This window comes from Botrytis porri (assembly GCF_014898465.1).
Source record: "Botrytis porri strain MUCL 3234 chromosome Unknown BPOR_012, whole genome shotgun sequence".
Taxonomy (NCBI): domain Eukaryota; kingdom Fungi; phylum Ascomycota; class Leotiomycetes; order Helotiales; family Sclerotiniaceae; genus Botrytis; species Botrytis porri.
This window is the reverse complement of record NW_024066086.1, coordinates 12,918-40,562: the sequence shown is the minus strand read 5'-3', so window position 1 is coordinate 40,562 and position 27,645 is coordinate 12,918. Positions and strand designations below refer to the sequence as shown.

Genomic DNA, 27,645 nt, shown 5'->3' with positions numbered 1-27,645 from the left:
TTTCTAAAGCATTTATTATAAGGAAGAGTAAGTTGGAATTAACTATAAAGTATAATATATATATAGATTAATAGAATAACGTTTTATATACTTTAAGAACATTAATAAGTATAGCGAGTATATAAAAACTTATTCTTAAAAGTATAATTGTGTTCTAATACATATATATATTTCAAATAAATTATTATAAAAGACTTACTATCAATTAGTATAGTTTTAATATGAAAAAAGGATAAAGTTTTTATTATATTATATAGAAGCTATTTATATGTACCTCGGTACTCTGGTGCGCTAGTATTAACGTACCACTTTATATATATATATTTAATCTCGATTATATCTATAAACATTCATTTTTGAGACTTATATTTGTTTATTCATTAAAAGTATATTTGAATTTTTAAAATCTCTAAACACTATTAACTTTATTTTAATTAATAAAGTAGAGATTATTGAAAAGAACTTTTTGACTTTAACATATAGAATTACTTATAATATTAAATAAATCTATAGTTTAATATATTCTTATATTTTTTAAGAGATTCCCAGAGTGAGTCTTATACTAACTTAATGAATGTTAATTAATACTATTATTACTACTACTTAAATAACTTCATTTCCCCTCCTACTCAATTAAAATAATCAAACTTTAATTAATTCAAGATTTTATACATTACTTATAATCAACTAGAAGAGGTTTTATAAATCTATAAATATGGAAATAATATAATATATAGATATAATATTTACATAATCAACATGAAGTATAGTTTTCCTTGATTTGCTTCTACGAATCTACTAGAGTTTTTATATATTATAATTATCTTGAGATGATTATAGAATTTTTTCAATAGTCGATAAGTAGAGAATGCGTGAAAGATTCTAAACCTAGTCGGGGAGTAAATCTGAGAGCAATTGAAATAGTAATATACTAAGAAAATTAAACTAAATTGAATATTATTTAATCATCCCTCATTAAAAAATGATTATATTTTTTTCTTTTCTTTCGATACTAAAAGGTCTTGCTAAAGGCCTTTGATTATTAAATGTTGATTTGAGAAGAATATAAAAGATGTAGTACTCATAATATTCGTAGGTCCTAAATGTCTATATTGTATTCTGTTTAAAGAGCTAGCTAAGTATAAGAAGTCATAGGTCTTATATAGACACTACAAGAAGAGCTAATCTCTTTTGCTTTCGCTTAGAGCTACTATATTCCGCATTTGCTTACAACTATAATATAGTAGCTAATGAATTGAAGCTATTCACTAGATCTTAATGATCAATGTTCATACATTAAATTATAGAGATTTCTAAAGTCTTTAAAGTCTATATTAATCAAAATTATTATCTAATTTCATATTCACCTTTTAATATCTAGGTCTGAATGATTTAATTCTGAATATGATTAATGAAATTAAAGCTATTATAGTATTTATTTGTATTGGGCATAAATTGTAGTATTTAACTGTACGCTTTCATCAATATTTGGAATTTCCGTGATTTCTTATTAGGCTTAGAAGTCAATTAGCGTATTGCCATTTCAATCGCTCCTAGTAAATCTTGGTGGTGGCAGTGAGATAACATTTAGGAAGGCCCTGACATGTAGCTGTGGCGATGTGCTTTCATGGAGACTCAAATGGTTTTAGCGAGCTTCACGTTTTTCTCTACCTTCAATCTTTGTTTTTGTAGATCGTGGCCATGGAATGGCCAGCAACCGAAACAAAGTACAGATCATGTTGTGGGTATGGCTGAAGGTTGATTTATTGATTCGATTAATCATGACCAGTAGACAATACGACATGGGTGTCTTCATTCCCTCCTGAGTAAAAGGGGTGTGGGAGAACTACACCTCAAACTTATGCGCCTTGAAGGGTTGACTGAACTCGAGGGCGACCACTTTATCTTCCCCTACACCCATCAGTCATGACTCTGGGGACACATGGTTTATTTCCTGAGGTTGGAACTGATCCAGCAATGGGCAGAGTTCTGCAGACGCTGCGTCAACATGTGAAGTCCAAAGCGGTCATGTAGAAGATTCAAGTTTGCCTCAGCGTAGCAGTGAATGCAGAACAAGTACACAAAACAATATTACAAGGTTATTATGCATTTCGAGAAAACATGATACAGTCAGTAGCTCGGACTGTGAAAAGCCGTCTTCATTGGAATGTGTATTCAATTCGATTTTAACCATGAGACAAGTCAAAACCACAAGGGGAAAGCCGAATAACATTTTACAGAAGATATATTGTGCAAAATCTACCCTGGGATCGAGCTATCTCTGTGTTTGCAATGTGAGAACCTGTGCAATAATCAGAGTTCAATTTTTAGCCAACGACGTTGTCAGCATTCGTAACTTCAATAAATCATGTAGCCCCCTAGCAATGCCCACCTCCTTTTTCATCCTTTCGACTTCCCTCAACGATTTTGACTGTTTATCAGGAACTACACAATGTTCCGCCTATGAGCGACTGTCACTCTTCGTTGCCTTGTCCCCGCCATTGTTTAAGCATCGCCACTCTCGCCTTTGCCATTCTTCTCACCTATTGTATGTGATTCCACGAACACCCCATGTACCCAGATAGCATATAATGGTTAAGACAACGAGATAGGTCCTGCCAATTAACAGAAATCCAGTGCATATTGATTGTTGAAATGTATGTCACATAGTGGGCGCAGCGTTAAGAAAAATGGTATGAGTGATACCACAGGAACGAACAGAAAGCAGAATAAGCAAAACTCGATGGAAATAGTAAGTTCTCATGTTTAATTGTACCCTGGTAAGTAGCTGACGGGAAAGAAAAGGTAATAGGATTAATCCGTTCACGCAGGGCCCAACATTCATCTTGTCAGGACTCCTCCCGCCAGAATGTAAGAGTCTCAACTCTACACACTCTCTCAACAGTCCTACACTCGCTGGCGCAATCAGGCTCAGAGGTTCTGGATAGGATGAAAAGCAGAGATGTTACTCTACTATTCGAAATGCCACTTAGCCATGAATACGCACACGGCACAACAACAGGCGCAGCTCAAGCGAAGCATTCATTCCCTACTCAGTGGAAGTCGACCAACTCATCAATCAACTCGAGAAGATCTTCATAAAAACTATTTGTTGGAACTGATGAATCTCGAGCCAAACTACTGGTTTTCAAGGATCTCAAAAAGTCAATCACGACAGCAAGCGGTGCCACGTGCTTGCTAGAGCCACGTGCTTACTACGTACGTAATTGGTACATTTTTAAAGGCCCAGTCCACTAGTAGGTGCACGGACTCACAGGACAGTGTGATAGTGGAGTACAATTTCATACCTCAATCAATCAACTTCAAAATTCAAAATTCAATAGAAATTTTAATTCCAATTGAATATTATTCAAATAAATTTATTATATTTCTCAAATATTAAAAAATAATATTTAAAAAATTGATTCGAAAAAACAAAGGTTTAAGCCTAAAAATTCAATAATATAATTTCTTATTTAATATTTTAATAAGAAATTATATAATCAATTATAAAAGTTATAGATTTTTATTTTTTTCAAGAAATTTCTTTTAAAAATAAAACTTTTAAATTTAAAAATTATATTTATTAGTTTTAAAAAGATTTAATAATAATTTCAATTTTAATTGAATTATTAAAGTTGCTTTTTTTTGATAAGAAATTGTACTTTCTTAACACTCACTAATGATCCCCGCAGAAAAGGCTGACAAACAGCCTCGTACATCAGACAAATGCTTCAAGTCACCAAAAATGTTCTTGTCTGCAGATGGTGAAGTCAAACACTTTAGAGATAGATGGATTCAAGAGTTCTTAAGACAAGAAATGAAATATTTCAGGAGGTAACAATCGTCGCTGCTTCTCTCGTTGCAATACTGACATCGTGGAACAGCTCAAACCATACTGTGTTAACCTGAGTCAATTGGCCCTGAAAAATACCGGCGACAGCAACTCTCTAATATCGTCGACGGAAGACCTTCTTCGCGCATTGCGGCGAACGTCTGGTAATGAAGCTTTTGACGAGAAGCTGGCAGAATGTATGTTTTTGGAGTTTTCTGGCATTTCGGTCGTAGAAATACGCAATAACTGACCATCAGTGTGTTATTAGATGTCTTCTTCCCATTATCGCAGATCCTGCGTTCAAAACAAAAGTATACGGACAAACTATCGGAACTCACTCTGAAATGTTTGAGGCTACTGCTGGAACAAGGATGGCGAAACCATATTGCGATAGATCTTGCCAAACAACTTCTGATTCTGCTAACGTTAATGATCGGAGGAGTACCGGGACAAGCTCCAACAAAAGCCCCAGAAGAACTCGTTCTTGAAGCTCTGGCTGCCCTTGCAGCTTTATTTGACGATTTGGCGCGTGACTTAGAGGCATCCGTTACAATCACAGACGAGACCACCATACCAGCACTTGGACACTGCATTACTTCGATACTCGATGCAATCACGGATGGCCCATCAACAGAGATACAGTCAGAAGGGTTGAATGCTTTTAAATCTGCATGGAACTGCATCAAAGATGCACAGGCTCAAGCTAGTTTCCTTCCTGGCACAGTCTCAGCCCTCACGAAATGCCTCACCCCCACTACAACATCTAGAAGGTCACAGAAAACTATTGTCATGGCATTAGAAAGTCTACTATTGGTTTTAACCACAGTATTGAGCGATGTCAAGACTCGTAATATCAGGGTAAGCAGGGATTCAGAGATGGAAGTGGAAAGCAAGTGCGAGAATGACATGCTTACGAAATCATGGCTCACTGCTACCACTTCTCAGATAAAGCTCTCTCTAGCAAATGTCGTAAAGTTGCGTACACACAAATCTGATAGTGTTCGTGTCTCACTCAATCGATTTTGCATCGTTTTGCTGGACGAATGCCATGATACATTGGTTGATTCGACCTCTATTCTGGTGGAGACCTGTTTGTCACTAGTCGGCGTAGAAGATCCTCTTAATGCTAGCACAACTTCTATTGTAGACTTGGCAACTATACACTCAAGCATCGGCGAGTCAATCAAAAAAACGTGTTATAACTGGGTGACCAGCTTACCACGAGTAATGCAGATGAACGATGAGACTGCTAAGGTATCCGCACTGCACCAACTTTCAGCGTCATACAAATTATTCAGTAAATTGGATCTGGGCTCCTCTATACTTGACGAAGCACTTTCGAGATCGCTACGAGACAGTCTATCTAGTTTAATAGAGACCTCTTCTCACCCCCGAGCGATGCAGGAGGTTGTATTAGACCCGAATAGTCAGGCTCTGATGATGCTGTCAAGTGAACAAATGCTCTTAAGGGATTTCCCTCCCATATTGATGCCAGAACAAAGTCAAAAGTCTACAAGAATCGCCATGGTATCATTTCTAAGGTCATTGAATGAATCGCAATCACATATGACCATGGCCAGCGAGATGCTCGAGTATGTACGGCAAGCCTCTGGTCCAAGTCTACTGGCTGCCTACTGGATCTCATCTCAATTGATACAGTTGGCTGCTTCTCAAAACGAGGAAATGGATGAATTTTTCGAATCGACACTCCTTGCTTCGGACAACTATCAAGCCACTAGCCATGATCTGTATTCATACTCGATATCAGTGTTGTCCAGCGAAGACCATAATCTGGATTGGCGAGTAAAAGGGATCGCGCTGGAGATCGTGTCTAATTCGGCTAAGTGCTTAAAGGAAAACTTTCGAACAGAGCTCGTAGATATACTATACCCCGTGTCGCAGCTTTTAGGCTCGACCAGTAGTGATTTAAGAGGGCGTGCAACTGTCTGTCTTAACATACTTGCACAAGCCTGCGGATACCCGAGCACCCGAGAACTTATCGTGGAGAACGTTGATTATATGGTGAACGCGATCTCGTTGAGATTGAACACATTTGACATATCACCCCAAGCTCCACAAGTGCTAATGATGATGATTCGCTTGACGGGTCCATCTCTACTTCTATATCTCGACGATGTGGTAGCTTCTATATTTGCCGCTTTGGAAAATTTCCATGGTTACCAGGGATTGGTCGAGGGTCTATTTGCCGTGCTGGGAGAGATTGTGGAGACGGGCTCACAGTCTCGCCAATTGCGACTACCTGGCGTACCACATGTTGATGCCACCCAATGTGGAACCCGTACCATTACAGTTGACAGTATTGTTCAGGCAATCGAGAAGCAGCGGGAACGACTCAAAACGCAAGAGCATATCGGACCTGTTGAGTTCCCACGAGAGCCGTGGAAAAGCGCCTCTGCATTATTGGACGACACGGTCAAAGTTGGTGAAAGCAACGAAGATAACATTGTCGAAACAGAAAAGATTCCCGTTACGAAAACCTACACCATGGTCCAAAGCATCATCCGCCTCTGTCAGCACTATCTTACAAATCCATCCCCGACGTTACGTACGCGATTGCTCGGATTGATACGCACATCCTCTGCTGCTCTACAAAGCGACGAGGAAAGCTTCTTACCTCTTGTCAATGATATTTGGCCTGTAGTCATAGATCGATTATACGATAAGGAGTCACATGTTGCTATCGCAGCTGCAGACTCCGTCGCAGCTATCTGTAGAAGTGCTGGGAATTTTCTTAACACGAGAATCGCTGCGCAGTGGCCCCGCTTGATGGTGTTGGCCAGGCAGACCAGGGCTAATATGTTGGTGGAGAAAACTGGATCTGGTGGTCGTGGAAAACACTCACATGCTGCACAGATGTGGGAGAGTGTGGTGAAGCTTTTGATGGCTATAGTGCAATCCACAGGGGTGAACGATGACGCATTCGATGACATTTTGGATCTCCTGGCAACAATCATACCGGATAGATCGGACGTTCGCGACGTGTTATCAGCCGTGAATGCTGATGCTGTCTGGTTAGTATTGCAGTCTGGTTTGCGTCGTAAAATTCGAATACCTTCGCTTGATGGCTATATATTTCAAGCCCCTGGACCTTTAATTATAGTTTAATGTAATGTAATGATTGTCATAAACCTTACTCATAATCGCGATTACAATGTCTTGCATTTTCTCACAGATAGATCTCATGACAAATGGTGAAAGAGTGGAATATATTTGGTTATTAGCAGTGAGTGGGACTTTTGAGTGATGCTAAGCAAATCTGGAGACAGTAGCAGCCGACCAAAAAAATATCTATGGAATGTATTCATGCATGAACACAAGCCCGCGATACTTTAGATGGCATAAAGGCCTAACAATGATACTATTTAAGATAAAACCTTGAAAATGAGATAATACACTCCGTGCGGGCTGGACTAAGGGACGTTTTGCTTGTTACTCGGAGTCCTCGTCATCGCTCTCAGCCTCTGCCAACCATTTCAAGAAGCCTTCTGCTGACTTGCGAACTTTCTTGCTCACGGCAAGGTCATTGGTATATTTCTTGCTGGCTTTGGTACCCCATTTAGTGATGACTTCTTCGCTAAGGAGTTCCTGATCGTAGAGGACCATGAGGATACTGGATGTCTTCTCGTAGAATTCGGAGTTCTTTTGACCGCGAAGTCCAATAAATCTTTCAACTCCACCGAGGAGAGATTTTTCATGTTTCTCAGAAGTGACCATCTGCAACAACATTAGTATTCATGGGTAATCAAGATAAGTGTACGCAAGCTTACATTTTTAAGCATGCCTGCTCGCTTTGGAATCTGCTTCACAATGTTGTCATCGAAGAGTGTAAGAGCAAGAATAACGAGAGTGCGGTGCTTCGCCTCGATTCCCAGCTCTTTCGCCTTAAGATAGATTTGAAGATCGTCTACCTTACTGACGTCACCTTTCTCCGCAGTCTGTTCTTCAATCCAGTTTGCAAGCTGATCGTAGGTAGAGTTTCCACCACCTTCTTCATCATCATCCTCGTCCCCACCACCGCCACCTAAGACGAGCTTTTGCTTAAGATCATCAGGGAGCTGTTGCTGACGGGCCTTGACAGCTTCTGGGGACATATCTACTGCCCAGTCATCGTCTTTGACTTCGGTAGATTGTTGAAGCTCTTCTGCTTGACGAACAAGCTCATCGTCACTTGGAGCATCGAGTGCCACGTCGCCGGTGCCATTGTTGTCATTGGACCCATTTTCAGATGCGTTCTCGCTACCACTAGCATTTTCGTTATCCTTGGCTTCGCCCTTGTCTGCTTTGGCTTTACGAGCTGCCTTCTTTTCTGCTTTGTCTTTCTTGCCCTTCTTTGGTTGAGTCTTCAAGATAAAGCCGCTCAACTTAAGTCGAGGGTCGACCATTGAACGCTTGCCGCATGCCTTACAATCCAAAACGATGTTCCCATCTTTGAAGATTACTTCGGTTTCAGGGTTCTTGCACTCCTTGCAGAGCACAAACTTATTAATGAAACCATCCAAGTAATCCTGCAATTTGCTTGCTTCATGAGCACCATTGATGATCCAACGATCGTCGGCAGGGTTGGTATTGGTTTGAGCCCCGAGTTCGAAGCCGAAATACTTGATGACATATGCCCCTGGGCGGGCCAATGAATTGGCGATGCTGGTGAGATTGACGATGACGGTTTTGATGCCGTTACCTTTTCCTTCAATTTTGGACTGGATCTTCTCCATCTTGTATCTGTAAAAGTTGTCCTTGACATCGCGGCGGATATTGACGGTAGCCATGATTGCTAGTAGGTAATGTTGAGTCGGATTGGGTATTTTCGTGAAGGTTAAGGGGTGCAGATTTTGTTTAGATAATGCGATAATCTGAAATATAACATGCAGGAAAGTTGAACTCGTTGAAATGGCAAAGTCGGTTCAGGTTGGTGAAATTTGGTTGGTGGTTACGGGAACATTCGAATCGTAGAGGATAATTCTTAGCCGTTGCTACTGAAGTAAGAACTACAAGGTTTCCGCGGTATGCGAAATGGTTGCAGCTCGAGGGGCGGCTGATGTCTGAGGTCGTTGGCGTTGGGTTTGAGATACATATAACGCAAATGTATCACTGTACGTGCTGAGAGCTTTGGGTGAAGAATTCAAGGGAAGAAAATCCTTGTTGACAAGGATGGAGTATCTGTCCGACACTAAAATGTGCAAGCTGTAGATATTTGAAATCTGGAGGTTGGATAACGACAAGTACAAGAGCGAAAAGCAAGAGTGCTTGCTTGACGTATTCTTGGACAACTTTGAAATGCAAAGTATGGGATTTGTTTGATTCCGACGATAGATGGGACCGTAGACGAGTGGACCTTTTTAAATGTAATTTATTTTGTTGAAGGAATCTCCAATACAAACGTTATTGTATTGTTGATGGATTTGTTGTTTGTTTTGTTGTGTTTGTTTGGGAGAAGGCAAAGAAAGAGGAAGGTTGTGGAGGGGGAAAAGAATGTTTGAAAGAATTTCCAAATAAAAGGTTTCGGATATCGATGGTGGAAATGGTAAGCCCTTGTCAACGAGAGAAAAAAAAAATGGAGCTAGGAAGCAGGAGGCAGGAATATAACTACAGCAAAGTAATCCTGACTAGGTGAGAATCCATAAAATCAATCATAAATTATGATTATTCGTTAAATTTACTGCATCTAGTAAATATAATGACATTTGTATTTATCACATGTGTACTCCGTAGAGACTTTTACTAAACGATAATATCAAAGCCAACTTCAGTTTGTTGGTAAGATATTACACACAAAAAGAAATACACGTGCCGCGTCTACGCATATGATTCATTGATATGCTTCATACCTAGTATTCATCTCCATCTTGAGCCATCCCAAATTCTTCCTCCGTCCTTCTTCCTGTTATTCCTTCCTTCCTGGGTTACTGACATCCGGATTCCTAAATTCGTATTTATTTCATTCCTGTCTCTATTCGCCCAAAATGGCCCAAAAAAATGTTGATTACTCTCTTTACCTGGTGACAGACTCTACATCTGCTATACTTGGTGATAGAAATCTTGTTGATGTGGTTGATGCTGCAGTTCGTGGTGGTGTCACGATTGTGCAATATCGAGACAAATCCAGCGATACAGCTGCCCTGGTTGATACGGCGAGGAAGTTACATGCTGTCACACGAAAGTACAATGTTCCACTTTTGATCAATGATCGAATCGATGTTGCTCTTGCAGTTGCATGTGAAGGTGTCCATATTGGTCAGGATGATATGGGTTAGACCTTCTGTCACGAATCAAAGTGATAATGCCATCTTTGCCTCATGTCTCTAACTTTGATCCAGATCTGAAGACGGCAAGAGCACTGTTGGGCAAGGATGCAATTATCGGAGTAACAGTGGCCAATGTCCAAGAAGCTTTGACAGCATCTAAAGATGGTGCGGATTATCTAGGCATTGGCACAATGTTTGCCACACCAACGTAAGGACAGCACGGCAATACGACTTTGAATTTCAGACTCGAGAGCCATAAAGAAATCAAGTGATACCTTTATTCCAGCATAAATATACAATGCGTAACCTTGTTTAATAGGAACAGAACCTTAATTCAATCTCCATACCTAATCTATTTGCTTAAGTTAATAAAGAGTATTCTGACGGATTTCGAAATAGGAAAACCAACACCAAAGATATTATTGGAACCGCTGGCACGAAGGAAATTCTGTATTCTTTGCAACAGGCAGGAAGCCAAGTGCGGACCGTAGCAATAGGTGGCATCAATTCCTTAAATCTACAGCGTGTTGTGTATCAGTCGGCATCAGAGGGCAAGCAGCTTGACGGGGTGGCCATCGTCAGTGCCATCATAGCAGCACAAGATGCCGAAATGGCTGCCCGCGAGCTTGCAGAACTTATACGGACCCCGGCCCCGTTTGCTCTAGCACATTTGCCGCATGATCAGAAAATAAAAGACCTTCGCGAATTGTTATTACAGGTTCCAGGTATCATAGGAGATGTTGCTAAGAAGACGCCTCTATCTCATAACATGACAAATCTCGTTGTTCAAAACTTTGCTGCTAATGTCGCTCTGGCAATCGGTGCCAGTCCTATCATGGCAAATTATGGAGAGGAAGCGGCAGATCTTGCGAAACTTGGAGGGGGCTTGGTTATTAATATGGGAACTATCACTCCCGAAGGGATACAAAATTACTCAAAGGCTTTAAGAGCATACAATAACGAAGGAGGACCAATTGTGCTCGATCCAGTGGGCTGCGGAGCTACTGCTGTAAGGCGGTCAGCAGTTAAATCACTTTTAGCAAATGGTTACTTCGATGTCATTAAAGGAAACGAGGGAGAAATCAAAACTGTGTCCGGATCACTTATTCAGCAACGAGGCGTTGACAGTGGCTCAAGTACATCGACTCTCGTGGAGAAAGCTACAATCGTGCGTGATTTGGCTTTGAGAGAGCGCAATGTAGTACTGATGACCGGGGCGGTTGATATTTTGAGCGACGGAGTACGTACCCTTGGAATATCTAATGGGCATGAGATCTTGGGCAGAATCACGGGAAGTGGTTGTGTTTTGGGTACTATCATCTCAGCAATGTTGGCAGTCAGTCGTGGAGACAAGCTTCTCGCTGTATTATCAGCATTGCTTCACTACGAGATTGCAGCCGAGATAGCAGCTGTACGAGATGATGTGAGAGGTCCAGGTACATTTGTTCCAGCGCTGATTGATGAACTGTACGTTATACAAAAGGCAAACGCTCAGAGTGATTTGCGATGGCTTGAAAAAGCGAGAGTTGAAACCATTGTATGGTAATATTCTGTAAAAAATCAAAAGACTGGAGTACCAGCATATATTTCCGTAGTTCTAATGCCTTGTGCACTTAACTTTCTCAGAACCACACTAAAAGCCCCTTGATCCGGGACAAAGTGCCAATCGGCACGCGGACGCGCTCCATTCCCTTAGCTCCACATCCTCGGCTTACACACCCCACCTACCCCAGGAAATGTAAACAAGTGAAAGTATCATTCTTCACATTGCAAAAATGATAGAACATGTAGGAAAACGTCTGAGTAAGTTACGTCCCTCACTTCTAGCTACCCAATACTTACGCAACTCAGTCAGACCTGCCCTCTTGTTCGTTCCCCATTGTCCGATCATTCTTGATCCCCGTTCCCTTTGAATCCCTCCACTGACTCCACCTTCCTTAAGTATTTGCGACATCCAGGAAAAGTTTCGCAAAGCGATACGGGAGTATGAGAAAGTGTGCGTTCATCCAACTTCCCTAACCTATAAATCCTATCACTTACTTCCCATAGTATCGCCACAACTCAAAAGTTGATCAAAGCAAGTGATATACTTCATATTCCCATCTATGCCACCACACAGAATCGCGCACGACTAGGCGAAACGTGCGCTGAGCTTAACATTCCCAATGCCGTTGAGCATGCAGACAAAACGGCTTTTAGCATGGTATGTGAACTCTACAACCATCATATATTGACCTTGAAATGAGAGCCTTTGCGTCGATATCGTTCTTCCATGATGTGACGAGATGTCGTTAGTGACTGACTCATGATCCCAACCCAGTGGATTCCATCTATCTCTCGACATTTCAATTCTGCCACCCCAGCCGAAGTGATTATCGTGGGCATTGAATCGCACATCTGTGTTACGCAGACGACATTGGATTTGCTAGCCAATGGGCACAAAGTGAGTGTACTTGGTGAGCACAACATAGCTGGGCTAACAATTTGCATAGGTATATGTATTAGCAGACGGAGTGAGTAGCTGTAACCCGCAAGAGATACTTGTAGCTCTTGATCGGCTGAGGGCTGCTGGTGCTGTTGTGACAACCTCGGAGTCGATCATGTATGAGATTATGGGTGATGCTAGGTATGCACCTTTCTTTATTTCTTCGTGACACATTATAAATGAAGCCAAGCTTACTTCTCTAGTATTCCCGAGTAAGTAACATGACCTATTTCTTGGTCTGTGATGTGATTATTGGATTTTGTTAATGTCTCTTTTCGTAGATTCAAAGCAATCGCTACTCTTGTGAAGGAATCTTCAGCGAGTACAAAGGATGTCATGAGTACTCTTCTCAGTAAGATGTGAAAGGGGTATCAAGAGATTGCAAACATAGTATCAACAAGTCAAGATATGATATGATTCTAATTTTAATTATTTGAGCACTAAGCAGTCAAGTACATACACAATTATTCCGCATCATTTGCTTGTAATACGTGCCTATTGAATTCCACATCAGGAGTCTGTGGGGGCTACAGAAACCTTCGGCTTGCTGGAATTCATCCATGCGAAAGCTGAAGCACCGCCTACTGGATTCGAGGATCGCGGAACGGTTGTAATCACTTTAGCACTCTTCTGATCCTCTGAACTTACTCTCTTTGGTTCCCAACGAAGCTGTGATTTATCAGTCCCGTTGGTTTGATCCTTGCGTTTGAGATCAGCCATTGATCTTGAAGGCGCCGGTTCGTAAGATGCACCTGTTCTTGCACCAGACGATGAACGACTAGCAGCTAGATTTGATGGAGACGAAATGGATTTTGATGGTTTTAGCACCTTCATACTTCGACCTCCGCGGACTGCTCTTTGATACCCACTCGTAGAATCACTATTGTGATCAGCATTGAGTGGTGTACTGCCTTGCCGCCATGATCCCCAAGTCCCCATAGACGTTTCGCGTTTGACCGCATCAGCTGCGTTCGTAGACTCGACTTTGTCTGCATCGGCCACGCCTTGGTCCAATTTGAGTAAATTTTCCGAGTCTGAAGTACTGCCACTGCTCTTCGTGAAAATCTCAGCTTCCAACATGGGGGGAATGTTGTGGACAGGTGATGAAGACGTGGCGGCAGAGTTGGTTTGTGGGTTTGTAACACTTTGAGATTGGACATCTTTGTCTGTGGGCTTGACATGATCGGCACGTGACCCATCAACTACATCACCTGCGTTCGTAGGTTCAATCTTGGATCGCTGTTCACTGGGCGTAAAAGGAAGAGCCGTTGCTTTGAGTTCATTTCTTTCAGGTGGGATATTTGCAGTGCACAAATTCTTGAAAAGAAGTTCATCTTCCGGTCGCACGAATGGCACAGACAGTTTATTACGATCATCGCCGAAAAGTGTCATTAGGTTTTGCGAGAAGAGTATATCCGCGTTGTGCGCACGTAGAGTATCACTACCAATAAATACACGTATTGATCTTTTGAGATCGGCAAAGGGTCGTTGATTCATGCCAACTACCTCGAAATCTGCTGTGAGAGTCGGTAAATGAGGGCCGGGACTATTGACTCTAGAAGACGATTGCGTTATGATTGCTTCCGGAAGATACACAGGTAGCCTGATGACGTAACGTCCATTTGTTGGATCCTTTTGCATTTGATTTGTTAGGCCAAGCTCTTTTACTAGCGAATAGTCAAGAATCGATTTTTGTGAACCTGTACAAATATCGGCATATATAAGTGCACTGTGAGAAAAGTTGACCGTAAGCCAGCATCTGATGATTGAAGGTACTGAACCCAGGATAAACAGACCTGGAGGGGGGTCCGGTATTTCCAAAGGTGAATCATCGTCCGGGTCACCGATCATAAAATTGGTATCCAAGCCTAGGCTACTTGTGCGTCCAGAGGGAACAGAATGAGTGGAGTGGACAGAGTGACCAGCAGAGCTATGCCTCCCATCTGACTTATGCGATGAGGAACGCTCAGTCATAGGATGGCTGCCAAATCCACTAGTCGGGCGAGCGGGACCAAACTCTCCTGACGCCCTTGATGCTTGTGCCCAATGTGACCCCTGTAGAGCGCTCACGTCGAAGCGTACACTGTTCGCTCTCGAAGTACCTCTACGCACTGGCTCCTCATCGTTATCCAGATGGAGACTCCCAAGTAGATTTTGCTCTTCTTCGTCATCAAAATCATCGAAAACATCCGTAGGAGAGTTGTGAACAGGACCTATAATTCAATGAGTTAATATCTTGACAAGTCTTGCGAGGATCAAGTCTAACACATACCTTGTTGAGGAGTACCGCTCAAAATGCCAGGAAATGGCGAATTTGTACCCCAAACAGATTTGAGAGCGGCATCGTCCGCTTGGCGCTTCTCCAGTCTCATAAGGCGGTCGGAATGGTTGATTTGTACGGCTTGTACGTGCTTCACGTTCATTTGAACATGATATAGTTCTTCTCGTGAAGCCGGGAACTGTGAATCCATTCCAATCCTTTCCTTGTAACCCCTAGGGAAGTTTTGTTCTCAAGTTTCACACTTGATAGCATGGGAGTGATTTCAAATGAAATGGACCAAGGAGGGTCACCTCAAAATGACGTATAATTATCCCCAGACGATCGTAATTTATGGTCTGATAGGAGAGATATTCTAATCGGACTGAGGTATACCCCGATATGTTTAGCACCTAGCCAACTGTGAAATTTTGGAGGAAATTCCAGCTCTTGTATCTTGTGCTTAATGCCAACGAAGTACACAACGGCTCTTTGTGAGCCTCCCCCACGGCATCGGCCGACGATTTGATATTTGAAACACCCTCCTGCCAACTATGATCAATGAATGCCTAATCTCGCAGGTTTTATTCTGGAACAGAATTGACTCTGAAAGGTGGACGAAGGTTCTTTGACTATTGTTGTGTCCAGCTGTTCCTTGAGAGTCGTGCAAGTATCAAATGAGGAATGTAATGGTGGCCTGCTTCGGTGAAAGTCTATGCTATGCTTCCTGGGTTTATTATTTGATTCGCAAGATAGTGTCGTATAGATTGAACCGAAGGAGATCGAGAAGCGTTACAGCAATTACGTTTGTTTGTTTGTCTTTTCGCAGATAGTTTGTCGTTGTTTTGCCGTTTGAGGAAGACTGGAATCGCAGTGGGGATACAGGTAAATACTAGAGATATGCAGTAAATCGATTTGAGTTTGCCTTTGGAAGATGTTTAAAAGGGTAGTAGGTAGTATCAAGGCTGCTTATTATGAAGTTGGTATATTATGTTGTATATTAGGAAGTCAAATTATCAATCAATACCAAGTTGTTCAGTGGGATTTGGGTTTGGAGGAATGGATGTCATTAATTGCTCTGGCGGTAGTGTAGCTGGTAGGGTCCTTTGATTTGGTTGCGGTAACCCTATAAAATCACAAGGGTAACTAACCTTAAGTGGTGTTCATGCATTTTCGGCGTTAAGTGCCCTGACAGTGTGAAACATGTTATACCAAGGTATTGCTTGTGCACTATAAACTACGTATACTAAAGACTTCTACCTCAAGGCATTTCAAAGATTAAATGTCGCCAATCACCCAGTAGGTAGCTAACGATCATCCCAGGTACGGGTTCCAGGCTGACTTCGTGGATGAAGCTTCTGCAATTCTTCTGACGGATATCAGTATGCTAAGCTACTTTCGTTGCTATTTTGATTCTTTTTGATTACCTTTCCTTGAAGCTATTCATCCCTCAATCCGTCAATACCCAACAAATAGGTGAGCTGTCTCTACCAGATCTCAGGAATATAGAAGATTTCCTTGCATGTATATTCTGTAATAGAAAAGACCACCTACACACCCTTCTATGCATCATGCATGCATTCCGTTTAATGACTGAATTTAGGAGCTACTGTCCACTATTATCAAATTATTAGCACTCTCAACACTACATCTTGAGGGAATGATGTATAAGCACCTAGGAAATACATCCAGGAACGGGAAGGAAGTACAAACGATATACTTACGTGCGGAAACACCCAGCTGGGGCTATCCAAGGGCTCTTCTTTCCACTCCTTTCCAACCAATGGTATAACTTTGTTTAAGAATACTCTATATCCGTCACTAGAAAGATGAAGACCATCGGTGAGAAGTGCCCTCATAGCTTTATCATCCTCAGCACGTTTGGTGCCAACCGTTTCAAGGTTGCCAGTATTATCTGGACTCATCTGTACTGCTTTGACTAAGATAGCCTTCCATAAATCGACTAACACCACGTTTTGATCTTTCCATTCATCGGCAATTTCTCTAACTGCAGCTGCATATTTGGCTGTGTTATCCTGTGATCGCGTAAGAGAAGAATACCCCTTCTGGAGGTCTTGTTCCTCAAGCTGAACTTCGTTGATAGGCGGTGGTGTAACGAGTAAAATTCTGGGGCGTTGTGCTATGGAACTCCAATTTTTGAGAAGTATTTCAATGTTTTTCTTGTAAATCTCCAATGGGACATGTTGACCCGTGGGACCATCCGGTAGGCATGCATCATTCGCACCGAACAGGACGAGCTTACAGCACATTCTATTAGTATACAGAGAAATAACTTAAGGATAGGCCCGCACCGAAAACGGCGAAGCCTGAAGGGGAATATCTATCACAGAACGAGTCCTACATGGTAATTTTTGACGTACCAGATAGGGAACCTTTGCAGTGGTTGGATCTGGGACGAGGTGCTGATGGATCTCAAGAGCATTATCGGTGTTGTACCCGCTCAACCCATGGTTTATTATCTGGAGCCGCCTAGAACAATCTAAATATGAATTAATGAGTGATTAGATAGTTCTAATTTGGAACAGTGAACTCACGTTCTTCAAGACCCGCAGTAAAGGAAAAGCCATCCCGCAGATGACATGAGAGTTGCACAATGGAATCGCCCAAAAGAATGAACTGGGGATAGCCTTTGAAAGCCATGTCAGATGTGGTACGGCAGAAGTTAACTAGTGTTTAGTTGATGGTTAATTTTTCTATCCCTATTTATTCACAGCCGCCTCGGCTAGTTCCAACATGCAATAGCGGGAATGCAGTAGTGCAGCAGTGCAGGAGTGCAGCGACAGGAAGCCGGGGAAGAAAACGAAAAGCGATATGCAGTTCACGAAACAATCATGAGAAACGGACTGTCTAGTATTTAGTCATTTGTAGGAATCGAAACAAAGACCAATGGAGATCAAAAGCCTCAAATGCACCTTGACAGATCTGTAGTCTCTCCTCAATTGATGTAATGTGCGACGTACGAAGTGGACAATTCTGGATATTTTGTGGAGTGTAGGTACCAGATAGGTAGGACTTTGCAGCTCTCTGAATTACTAGTGGGATGGGGTGGGATAGATGGATGATGAATGATGGATGATGGATGATGGGCTCATGGATTTTGACGCGACATTCGCGGGAGTTGAATTGCGAGATTGCCTCATTGCCTACTTTGTACTCTCAGCTACCATGCTACCCTGTGGATTTCATCCCCACAGATTAGCTTTTTCATCAATCGTATCTATGGAGGATAGATTTTCCAAAAAGTCATACTGACGACCCAGTAGACAACACTCTCAGCTAGCTATCGACTATTGGGTGTCTCGGTGTGGACGGGATTGTATGCACACCCAAATCGAACATCCTCTACGTTTCCGACGTCATGAGCTACATTTCCTTTTGATGCTGATGTTTCTGCCATCTGCTATTCATGATCCATCCCCTCGTAAGTATCGCTAGTTCACGAGTCATTTTACTATGGAATGTTTTATAACTCATCATGCTGGTCGGTTTGATTCCCAAGAGAGGTTATCATCAACTTGCTTTATGGCTTGCGGAATATGAATGGTCGATCATAAGGAATGAATTGCATTCGTATGTTTCACAGCGCTTGTGACTTCTAAGACGGCTTCCAAGAAAGCCGTATTACCTAAGTCCTTACTTACTATGACTAGGTAGCACCTTCTCATTTTCATGAAGCTTATCGAGCCTTATCGAGGCAATCCTGCATTGCAAAAGCTATCTTAAGCGCATTAACCGTATCATTTCCCATAATTGTTCCAAACTCCCACTCCCACTTCTGCCTTTTGGTTCCGCAGTGAATCATCAGGATGCGTCTTTGACGTGGATCTTCTCATCTTTTCACGTTTTGCTAGTATTTAATGTCTCCCGTCACATATTTGGCCCAGGAGCTCTCGATTCTTGCATATCGCACCTACACCGATTGGACTATTGAATATTACGACATTTGGTACATCAAAAGTAAACTGCAGCAGGAAAGTCCGACCGCTCAATATCAATATCAATTCCAAACTTCAAAGCAATAGTTCCAGGGTTCAACTAGCCTCGAAGACCCTTGTTTTCCCTCCACATTTCATTTGATGCTTCTTGATTCCGCATTTGCTCCAATTCCCGATCTTCAGAAGTCAAAGCCACTTCCAACACCAACACTCCAACTTCTTACTTGAATCCTAAGAAAAATTCCAGTCTTCGTCAAAGAGTGGTGTGGGTGATAATATTGAGAGGCGATCTTTTGCACATGTTCAGCTTCTTATTTATCATTTCCTCTTTCCCTTCTTTCACATTTGCATTTCGCATCTCCCGCTCCTGCATGCGAGCTTTTAGATTCCTGCCGTTGTGTACCGTGTCGTCATTCCAGAACGTCTATCTTCCTGAGATGTATTAGGTGACACACCGAGACATTTCCGATATGAGACCTTCTAGCAAGAGCCACATTGGCGTCGACTTTACAATGTCGTCGAATGTTCCACCCGAATCGAGGGACTCGTCAGCCCCGCCTTCACCTACAGCCATGAGAACTCTCCAAAGATCAACAAGTAATCTTTCCGACGAGCGAACTCCTCTTCTCCATAGTGCGGGACGTTCTCGTATACGTCTCGGTGGCGCCGCGGAGACCAATCGCCCATATCTACCAAGTCATCATAGTTTCTCTGGCAAGTATTCAATTTTACCATTATCTATCAAGCTTCAGCTTTCTCCCATAGTATTGAGCACTGGGCTAATTGTATATTATTAACAGGTAGTTTAAGAGGTAGTCGGCATCATAGCCGTGCCGGATCTTGGGGCCAGCGTTTAGTCACCGCATTAACTTCAGAAAGACATGGACCCAAGGACCAGATGCGAGAATCGAAAAACATGTCGACCACAGACGACAGAGTTTGGTATGATCAGTTTACATCAACAGATTGGGTTCATGACAGCATTGCAGATGCTTACCGAGTGAAGGGCCTCCGAAGCAGGAAAGATTTTCGAGGTCGAATCAAGGCGTTTTTTGATGGCACACAAGGTTGGATATTGAGTGCCCTAGTTGGATTCGTGACAGCTACGATAGCATATACCGTTGATGTCTCGGAGACTCCTATTTATGATTGGAAAGATGGTTATTGTCATGATGGATTTTTCATGAGTGAAAAGGTTTGTGCAATTTTCGTCATCTCCCTTCATCGTTCGACATGACTTTTGAACTTGCCCAGCACAGCTTAGAAGCCAGATTTAGCGACTTTAAAGTGATGTGCTTTCTGCTTTCAATCACGGGGGAATAAGTACACTGACTATCGACAGAGATGTTGCCCTGACGGCGACAAATGTGATGCTTGGAAATCTTGGTCAAATTATGTCGAAATACCATTTTTGAGTGAGGAGTTAACGGAGTTCTTTATTTACGTTTTACTTGTAGTCGCATTTGCAACAGCAGCATGTCTTCTGACCTTGACTACCAAAACGGTCGTACCATCAACATATCAGCTATCTACGTTGGATGAGAACCTTGGTGCTCTTAGTCGACATGAGTCTCAAGCGCCAGTCGATGGTAATACCAGCCCGAAGAACACGCTGGGATCTGAGACGAATGCTCCAATGATCTACTACTCGGCTGCCGGCAGTGGAGTGGCTGAAGTTCGCGTAATTCTTAGCGGTTTCGTTTTGCATGGATTTCTTGGTTTTAAGACTCTACTCGTCAAAACACTCGCTCTTATATTGAGTGTAGCATCTGGGCTAAGTTTGGGCAAGGAGGGCCCTTTTGTACACATTGCAACTTGTGTGGGCAATATCGCATGCCGCTTATTCTCCAAATACGATGATAACGACGGAAAACGCAGAGAAGTATTGTCTGCGGCCGCGGCTGCAGGCGTTGCGGTAGCTTTTGGTGCCCCCATTGGCGGTGTTCTGTTTTCTTTGGAAGAAGTGGCGTACTTTTTCCCGGCTAAAACATTATTTCGAACCTTCTTCTGCTGCATCACAGCTGCACTAACACTAAAATTTCTCAATCCTTATGGTACCAACAAAATTGTCATGTTTGAAGTTCGCTACTTAACGGATTGGAACTTTTTCGAGCTCGCCGCTTTTATAATGGTCGGTGTACTCGGTGGCATAACCGGTGCAACATTCATCAAGGCATCTAGGTCCTGGGCACAGTCTTTCAGGAAGATTGAGATTATAAAAAAGTGGCCTCTTTTTGAGGTCATGCTTGTTGCTCTCCTAACAGGCCTCGTCTCCTATTGGAATCCATATACTAAGATCCCAGTCGCTAAATTACTGTTCAACCTAGCTAGCCCTTGCGATGTTGATAAATCAGATAGCATGGGCCTTTGTCCCAGTAGCATTGATGAGATCTTTCCCATCATTGGACAGCTAACTATTGCATTTTTCATCAAAGGCCTATTGACGATTATTACATTTGGCATCGTAGGTTCAACCCTTACACCTTCATTCCAACTTATCCATAAACGAGTGCATGGCCATCCACTAACACAATGCCACAGAAAGTTCCTGCAGGTATATATGTTCCATCTATGGTTGTCGGCGGCCTACTCGGCCGAATCGTCGGTCATTTGGTACAATGGCTTGTATTGCAATTTCCCCACGCTTCTATATTTGAAACTTGCGCTGCTCATGAAAGCGGGACGTCTTGTATCACTCCCGGTGTTTATGCTCTCATTGCTGCCGGTTCTACAATGTGTGGGGTAACCAGATTGTCTGTGACCTTGGCAGTCATTCTCTTTGAATTGACGGGCAGTCTCGATTATGTTTTACCGTTTTCCCTCGCTGTTTTAGTCTCAAAGTGGACAGCGGATTTCATGGAACCTCTGAGCATATACGTAAGATCATTTAATGTCAAGTGTGCGGAGAAAAGACTAACCTTTCCAGGATTTATTGACCAACCTCAACGCTTACCCATTTCTTAATAACAAGCATAAGCCGATATTTACTTCCGATCTTGCAGATATTGTGCCCCGTGTTCGAAGAGAGAGAGTGATTGACATCTCCGTCTCCCCCATGATTCCTGCTAGCAGCCTCCGCCAGAAGTTAGAGCTTTTGCATCAGGCCGGTGAGGTCGATGGCGGATTGCCAATCATTAGAGACGATGTTCTTGTCGGTCTAATACCGGCCCCCGATTTAGAATTTGCTCTCGATAATCTTGATAATGAGCCAGGTACCTTGTGCCTCATGGCGACCATCAGCAACTATGATGACTCCGAAGAAGAAGAGCATGTTGATCCTACTGACTTCACCCCTTACATTGATCCTGTAAGCAAAGTTTAACTCCTGTTCATCCTCAGATCCGTTACTGACAAAGAACCAAAACAGGCACCAGTAGCTTTAGATATTCGTTCCCCAATGGATTTGGTCTACGAATGTTTCGTGAAACTCGGCTTGAGATATGTTTGTGTACTGAAAGATGGACGTTATGCCGGATTGGTAAGATTTATCCAACCTCCACACACTTAGCGTGCAAGAGACCTGACCATTTACAGACTCACAAGAAGACTTTTGTCAAGTATATGCGAGAATTGGAAGAAAGAGATGGGCATAATTGATTTTACTGTTGTATTGCGTTTTAGCGTCGGGAATAGGAATATGCATCAACTGGGTGGCGTCTTGTTCTGATTTTGGGGAGTTTGAATATCCAATACCCTGGTGTAATTCATAGAGCATTAGCGTCTGGGGTCAATGCCTATTTTACAGGCCTGTTTGGGAGGTTGTATCGAAGAAGAGATCATCATAGAGTCTGCCGTAAATATTAGACATAATCTTTATCTTCATCATCTTGAATTATCTGCTCTGAGCTCAGCCATGAGTCCTCCTTTATCTCTTTTCTTCGAATCTTCTTGCAACCTCTTTGTGATATACGCAGATATGTCCTTGACCTTCTCTAGCGCAATATTCGTACATTGTAACAATTCCACGGCGTCGACTGCTATACCACCAAGCTTGGCAATTTGACAAACTTCCCCGTGACGATTCATACTGATCGTGCAACTACCCTCTCTTAACTGTTCCTCCATTAATGTCGTATCAACCAATCTAGTCTGTTCCTGACCCTTTCCGTAAAATGAAAATGTCACACACAGTGGGAAATGTAAAAGACTTAAAGGCACAGGTTCTCGCTCTGCTAGAGTGTAGACAGTCACCGTTTCTCCTTCCGTGCTTGTATCTGGTTTTCTGAAATGTTGCAATGCAGCTATTATAGCAATACAGGACGCATCAATCAGATTTCCGTCGTGTGATAAAATGTGAACATCTGCTCGAACTGACCAGCATTTCTGACCTGCGATGAGACAAAGAGATTCGGTATCGAGAGCTGCAGAACGTCGCAAGGTCTTCTCGAGAAGGCGAGAGAGCAGTACTTCTTGTTCGGTCGGACGGTTGGTTTCGAAAGCGGGTGAGGCCATTGGTGAAAGTTCCGTTGTGATGGTGAAGATGCCATCAAAGGGACGGTCCGGGAATGGACTCGTTACTTCGGCTGTAATATTGACGAGAACCCTAGAGAATTATCAGCCTTACTAATGACCCTTGAAAAGATGTCTTTCGAAACAAATATCTAAAAGATGCTTTGGGTGTGCATCTCCCGTGATCGTATCTCTTACCTTGTCTTTCCTAACCTCACATCTGCAACACCATATTCATCTCCAAACTCTAACTCTAGAGCTCGGAATTGATCAAAACTTCTTCCATCAATTCTCAAATTTTCTCTGAGAGCCTTCGAAAAGAACTGCTTCTCATTGATAGAAGGCTCAACTTCTCGAGGCATCTCGAATTACTTATTGACGTGAAAATACACGCTGAATGGTTGCGCGGGTTACCTTATTGTTCCGCAAGATTTCTTTTTGCCCGAAACTCTAAGGCGGTGAGCTTTGATTAGACTAGCGCAGCCTTATTTAGCATTTTCAAATGTACGGAGTAGGTTGTCAGTCTATCGCCCGCGTCTGGCCTTCATCTTATCTGGAATCGAACATCAATTTACATTTTCCACAGCAAACAGGATGACTACCGGTAAGTCCTCTAGGTCATTTATTTTTATTTTTACCTTGGGGATTACTAACGAACCTTCCAGCACATAGACCTACCTTCGACCCAGTAAGTGAAATTACATTGCGAATTGTAGAGAATGTTTCTCATGGAAAATAGGCAGTGGGAAAAGAAGCACAACGAGGCCCGGCCTATCATCAAAGATTACTTCCAGCTCACACACAACTGAAATTCCGGTAAAGCCCCTCACGATGTTTATTCGGGGAACTTGAGGTTAATTGAATTGTAGAAAGCCAGGACAGGGAGGCGATGCAGCAGCAGAAGTCAGAGACCTTCGAGCAGAATTATTGCAAGCAGAAGCAGCGCATTTCGCTAAAAAGAATGGAGGATCAAGCACTGCAATCGAAGATGTACAGTCGTCTACAAACACACCCAAAAGACAACTCGAGAATGGCTCCTCGGAGGACGATGAGGATTCAGAAGCAAAGAGGCGGCGCATTTTAGAAGAAACTCGAGATATAGATGCTGACTCGGACGATGCTGGAGAGAGTGATAGTAGTGATGATGACAGGTTCGCCGAATATCTACACACTCTTGGAAAAAGGCTCACATGGTGCTAGTGATGACGACGAAGACGAGACTGCAGAGCTTCAACGGGAACTTGAAAAGATTAAGCGCGAGCGTGCCGAGAAACGAGAACAAGAGGTCAGATTAAGCTTTTCAAAAGTGCCAAATTTACCACTAATTTTGATGCTCTACTAGGAACGAGAAAGACTAGCGGCTGAAGAAGCGGAGCGAGAGCATGATATTGCTCTTGGCAATCCATTGTTGAATGCTAAATCTGACTTCAATGTTAAAAGGCGGTATGTTTGGTGTGGACTACTTTTGCATGCTGTATTTACTAACTCAAGATTATTAGATGGGACGATGATGTCATTTTTAAAAACCAAGCCCGTGGAACTGAAGATAAAGGCAAAAAAGAATTCGTCAATGTATGTTGTACCAGTCATGAAAGTCTCATCACAGAATACTGACCCGAAGTTTAGGACTTGCTACGTTCTGATTTCCACAAGAAGTTTATGAGGTATGTTTGGATGCTTGGATCTCTACGCAGTGGCAATAGTAGCAGTCAATCAAACGAGACTAACGTGTTGCAGCAAATACGTGAGATGATTGAGTCATTGTGCATCGCAATGTAGGGGTGCAATCTGGAAATTAATTCTTCCGGACGGGACTCGAATATGTACTATAAAAGGCAAAGGGGGTTTGGCGTCACGGTTGCATGGAGTACGGTCGAATGTTCTAGCAGCACTGCCAATACATGAATGAAATTAGATCTTGATCAGCCTCCTCTTTGATTAGTACTCAAGACATGACTGACAAGACACTTTCTACCGTTGGGTCTTTTTTAACAAATTCATGGATGTGATTACATTTCACTAGTTGCGGACCCTGCCAGCAGAAAAGCTTGTTTTTAAGTGACATACTGAGTATCGATGATTTGTGGCTGGTTAAGTGGACTTTACCCCGCATTTTTTATATTCGCATTCCACACATGTTGTTCTTTCAAACTACTTCATTGGTCAGACCAAGTTATTCTCTTTTATTAGCAGCACCGCCACAGACGTAACCTGTTTTGATCCGGTTCGACAATGATGATGCATTCTCCTAGTATTCTTTCACACTGACATGGGTAAAAGCGAAAGTCAGATCACGATATACCCCACTAGAGTGAAAACAGGCTCTCAAAACTACCGATCTTGTTTTCTTGGTACTGTCATTGCTGCATTCGGCTGAAAGCACGCGGCTATTGGAACAATATATCCTTGTTTTACCATTCCAGTTGACGTCTGTCATGTATGCCAACTCTTCCAAACTCACACAGGGTCTTTCTTTGAAGGTACCCTAGTAGACATCCTTCAATACCGGTACTACCCTTCAATTAGATCATCTTATGACATATTAGCTCATCGATGAGTGATTATAAGTAGCGGTCTAATATCCTCCGTTTTCACTCGTATCAAATAAACATTCAATCTCACAATTGGCTCCTATCTAAAAACTCGACAACAGAAATAGAACACCTTAAACACATGTCTACATACAACAACGACGATTCCTACGACACCACTGGTCGCCGCGGTGCCCCTTCTAGCGCCGATGATTCCTTCGCAAACACCACAGGGGGGTTTGGGAATGAGAGCCGCGGCAATGACACTAGCGCCCGAGGCGTTGCAGGCACCGGCACATTTGACGATCAGGATTCTGGAGCATATGGAGGATCTTCTACTCAAGAAAGCCGTGGCTTCAACACCGGAAACTCTGTTAGTTACACTTCTAGTATATTTCTCGACTATTGCTAATATGACGTAGGGAGGATTGAGAGACAACGAGTTTGGCTCGAGCAACTCCAAGTATGGAGGAGATCTCGGCGATGACACTAACAACTTCGGAACTGGTGGAAGTGAGCGAACTTCAGGATTAGGTGACAATACCTCTTCTGGCTTCGGAAATACTTCAACCTCCCGCTCTGGCTACAATGATAACACTTCATCTGGTCTTGGAGATTCGAGAATTGGTGGAGCTTCCTCCGGTTATGGAGACAACACCTCTTCAGGCCTTGGCAACACTTCTACTTCTCGTTCTGGATATGGAGGAGATGAGTCAAGTGGTTTGGATAGTTCAAGATCAGGCTATGGAGACAACACCTCGTCTGGATTTGGTGATAAGACCTCTACTGGCTACGGAGATAGCACTTCGAGATCAGGCTATGGAGACAACACCTCCTCCGGATATGGCGATAAACCTTCCTCTACTCTCGACTCCTCTCGTACCGGATACGATGAGAACACATCCAGCGGCATTGGTGGAAATACCGACTCATATGATTCAAACAAGACCCGCTCCGGTAACACCTACGGTTCTTCTGGCAACACTGGCTCGCGCGACTTTGACAACACTTCGAGCTCTAACACCGGAAAGTCTGGTGATTCTACCATGGGCAAGATGATGGAGAAAGCTGGACATGCGCTTCACAAGGAGAATTTGGTAGAGAAGGGCGAGGCTAAGCGTGCCGCTGCTGGAGGTGATAATCACTAATCTATGGCCTGGAATGATGTACCGGGACGGAATGGATAAATTGATATGTTATCTTGTATGATAGTTTGCTTGTTTGATTTTAGCAGATACGAATTAATGACTATTTACTTTTCCCGCATCTTCGTTTCCAAATCGCATATATGATTACCACTTCATTTTACTTGACACGTTCTCTTATTACTCGTCTATGATGATAATTTTCCTGTGTCAAGCTTCTGTGGCTTACTTTTGGAGAATCAATTTGATCACACAAAGCCCTGCATCTTGACGCAACATATTACCCAAGCGAATGCGTCGCCACCTTTGATGTACATGCATAAGCACATTTATTCACATACGTTGTGTAATGTGGTGATCTACTGTGCATAAAGATAATACTGCATACATAAATCCTACGTCATCAACTTTTTCAGAGTTCTTTGAACGCGGAATTTATCACATGTGATGTGAATTTACAAGATACTGTGACAATGAGATATCTTAAAACCTAATCATTAGTGGAATTGTTTGGAAGAGGGATTTCGGAAGTATGAATATGCATTACCTCGTTAGACAAGTACTTTAGTAGTCGATAACATGGCACGATTTTGATAAGTGTACTTGGGTGATGCTCGGCTAAAGCCCCTTCACTTCATTGGCATCATGATTGGAAGTAGTGTGTGCACGAATAGCTATATCTGAAGTAAAGTTAGACGTCTCGATGTCTGCACGTGAAAAGTAG

At 42.6% G+C, this 27,645-nt stretch overlaps 10 protein-coding genes across 10 annotated transcripts; 6 read left to right on the top strand and 4 right to left on the bottom strand.

Annotated features, from left to right (window-relative positions):
* Positions 1-3,792: 3,792 nt before the first annotated feature.
* On the top strand, positions 3,793-6,961 carry EAF01_008623 (uncharacterized protein; the record flags this gene model as incomplete). The annotated part of the gene is made up of 3 exons (XM_038916879.1): positions 3,793-3,837; positions 3,888-4,032; positions 4,104-6,961. The coding sequence occupies 3 exons, from the start codon at positions 3,793-3,795 to the stop codon at positions 6,959-6,961; spliced, it is 3,048 nt and encodes a 1,015-aa protein (XP_038767273.1).
* A 324-nt stretch (positions 6,962-7,285) lies between these two features.
* Positions 7,286-8,622, bottom strand: EAF01_008622 (uncharacterized protein; the record flags this gene model as incomplete). Its single annotated transcript, XM_038916878.1, has 2 exons — positions 7,286-7,570; positions 7,624-8,622. 2 exons carry the CDS (start codon positions 8,620-8,622, stop codon positions 7,286-7,288), a joined length of 1,284 nt encoding a protein of 427 aa, XP_038767272.1.
* Positions 8,623-9,816: 1,194 nt separating this feature from the next.
* On the top strand, positions 9,817-11,644 carry EAF01_008621 (uncharacterized protein; the record flags this gene model as incomplete). The annotated part of the gene is made up of 3 exons (XM_038916877.1): positions 9,817-10,102; positions 10,171-10,306; positions 10,498-11,644. The coding sequence occupies 3 exons, from the start codon at positions 9,817-9,819 to the stop codon at positions 11,642-11,644; spliced, it is 1,569 nt and encodes a 522-aa protein (XP_038767271.1).
* A 229-nt stretch (positions 11,645-11,873) lies between these two features.
* Positions 11,874-12,946, top strand: EAF01_008620 (uncharacterized protein; the record flags this gene model as incomplete). The annotated part of the gene is made up of 8 exons (XM_038916876.1): positions 11,874-11,901; positions 11,950-11,965; positions 12,041-12,094; positions 12,148-12,301; positions 12,419-12,541; positions 12,591-12,724; positions 12,787-12,795; positions 12,865-12,946. The coding sequence occupies 8 exons, from the start codon at positions 11,874-11,876 to the stop codon at positions 12,944-12,946; spliced, it is 600 nt and encodes a 199-aa protein (XP_038767270.1).
* Positions 12,947-13,030: 84 nt separating this feature from the next.
* On the bottom strand, positions 13,031-15,888 carry EAF01_008619 (uncharacterized protein). The gene is made up of 2 exons (XM_038916875.1): positions 14,856-15,888; positions 13,031-14,796 (listed from the first exon to the last, which is right to left on the bottom strand). The coding sequence occupies exons 1-2, from the start codon at positions 15,052-15,054 to the stop codon at positions 13,094-13,096; spliced, it is 1,902 nt and encodes a 633-aa protein (XP_038767269.1). The 5' UTR covers positions 15,055-15,888; the 3' UTR covers positions 13,031-13,093.
* A 538-nt stretch (positions 15,889-16,426) lies between these two features.
* Positions 16,427-17,501, bottom strand: EAF01_008618 (uncharacterized protein; the record flags this gene model as incomplete). The annotated part of the gene is made up of 4 exons (XM_038916874.1): positions 16,427-16,456; positions 16,565-17,098; positions 17,222-17,340; positions 17,396-17,501. The coding sequence occupies 4 exons, from the start codon at positions 17,499-17,501 to the stop codon at positions 16,427-16,429; spliced, it is 789 nt and encodes a 262-aa protein (XP_038767268.1).
* A 1,765-nt stretch (positions 17,502-19,266) lies between these two features.
* Positions 19,267-22,531, top strand: EAF01_008617 (uncharacterized protein; the record flags this gene model as incomplete). Its single annotated transcript, XM_038916873.1, has 7 exons — positions 19,267-19,514; positions 19,562-19,991; positions 20,139-21,260; positions 21,338-21,673; positions 21,723-22,103; positions 22,164-22,274; positions 22,331-22,531. The coding sequence occupies 7 exons, from the start codon at positions 19,267-19,269 to the stop codon at positions 22,391-22,393; spliced, it is 2,691 nt and encodes an 896-aa protein (XP_038767267.1). The 3' UTR covers positions 22,394-22,531.
* Positions 22,532-22,618: 87 nt separating this feature from the next.
* Positions 22,619-23,607, bottom strand: EAF01_008616 (uncharacterized protein; the record flags this gene model as incomplete). The annotated part of the gene is made up of 2 exons (XM_038916872.1): positions 22,619-23,339; positions 23,444-23,607. The coding sequence occupies 2 exons, from the start codon at positions 23,605-23,607 to the stop codon at positions 22,619-22,621; spliced, it is 885 nt and encodes a 294-aa protein (XP_038767266.1).
* Positions 23,608-23,839: 232 nt separating this feature from the next.
* Positions 23,840-24,998, top strand: EAF01_008615 (uncharacterized protein; the record flags this gene model as incomplete). The annotated part of the gene is made up of 9 exons (XM_038916871.1): positions 23,840-23,849; positions 23,911-23,933; positions 23,985-24,061; positions 24,115-24,396; positions 24,446-24,530; positions 24,588-24,688; positions 24,745-24,817; positions 24,872-24,909; positions 24,983-24,998. The coding sequence occupies 9 exons, from the start codon at positions 23,840-23,842 to the stop codon at positions 24,996-24,998; spliced, it is 705 nt and encodes a 234-aa protein (XP_038767265.1).
* A 920-nt stretch (positions 24,999-25,918) lies between these two features.
* Positions 25,919-26,924, top strand: EAF01_008614 (uncharacterized protein; the record flags this gene model as incomplete). Its single annotated transcript, XM_038916870.1, has 2 exons — positions 25,919-26,149; positions 26,199-26,924. The coding sequence occupies 2 exons, from the start codon at positions 25,919-25,921 to the stop codon at positions 26,922-26,924; spliced, it is 957 nt and encodes a 318-aa protein (XP_038767264.1).
* Between the last annotated feature and the right edge of the window lie 721 nt (positions 26,925-27,645).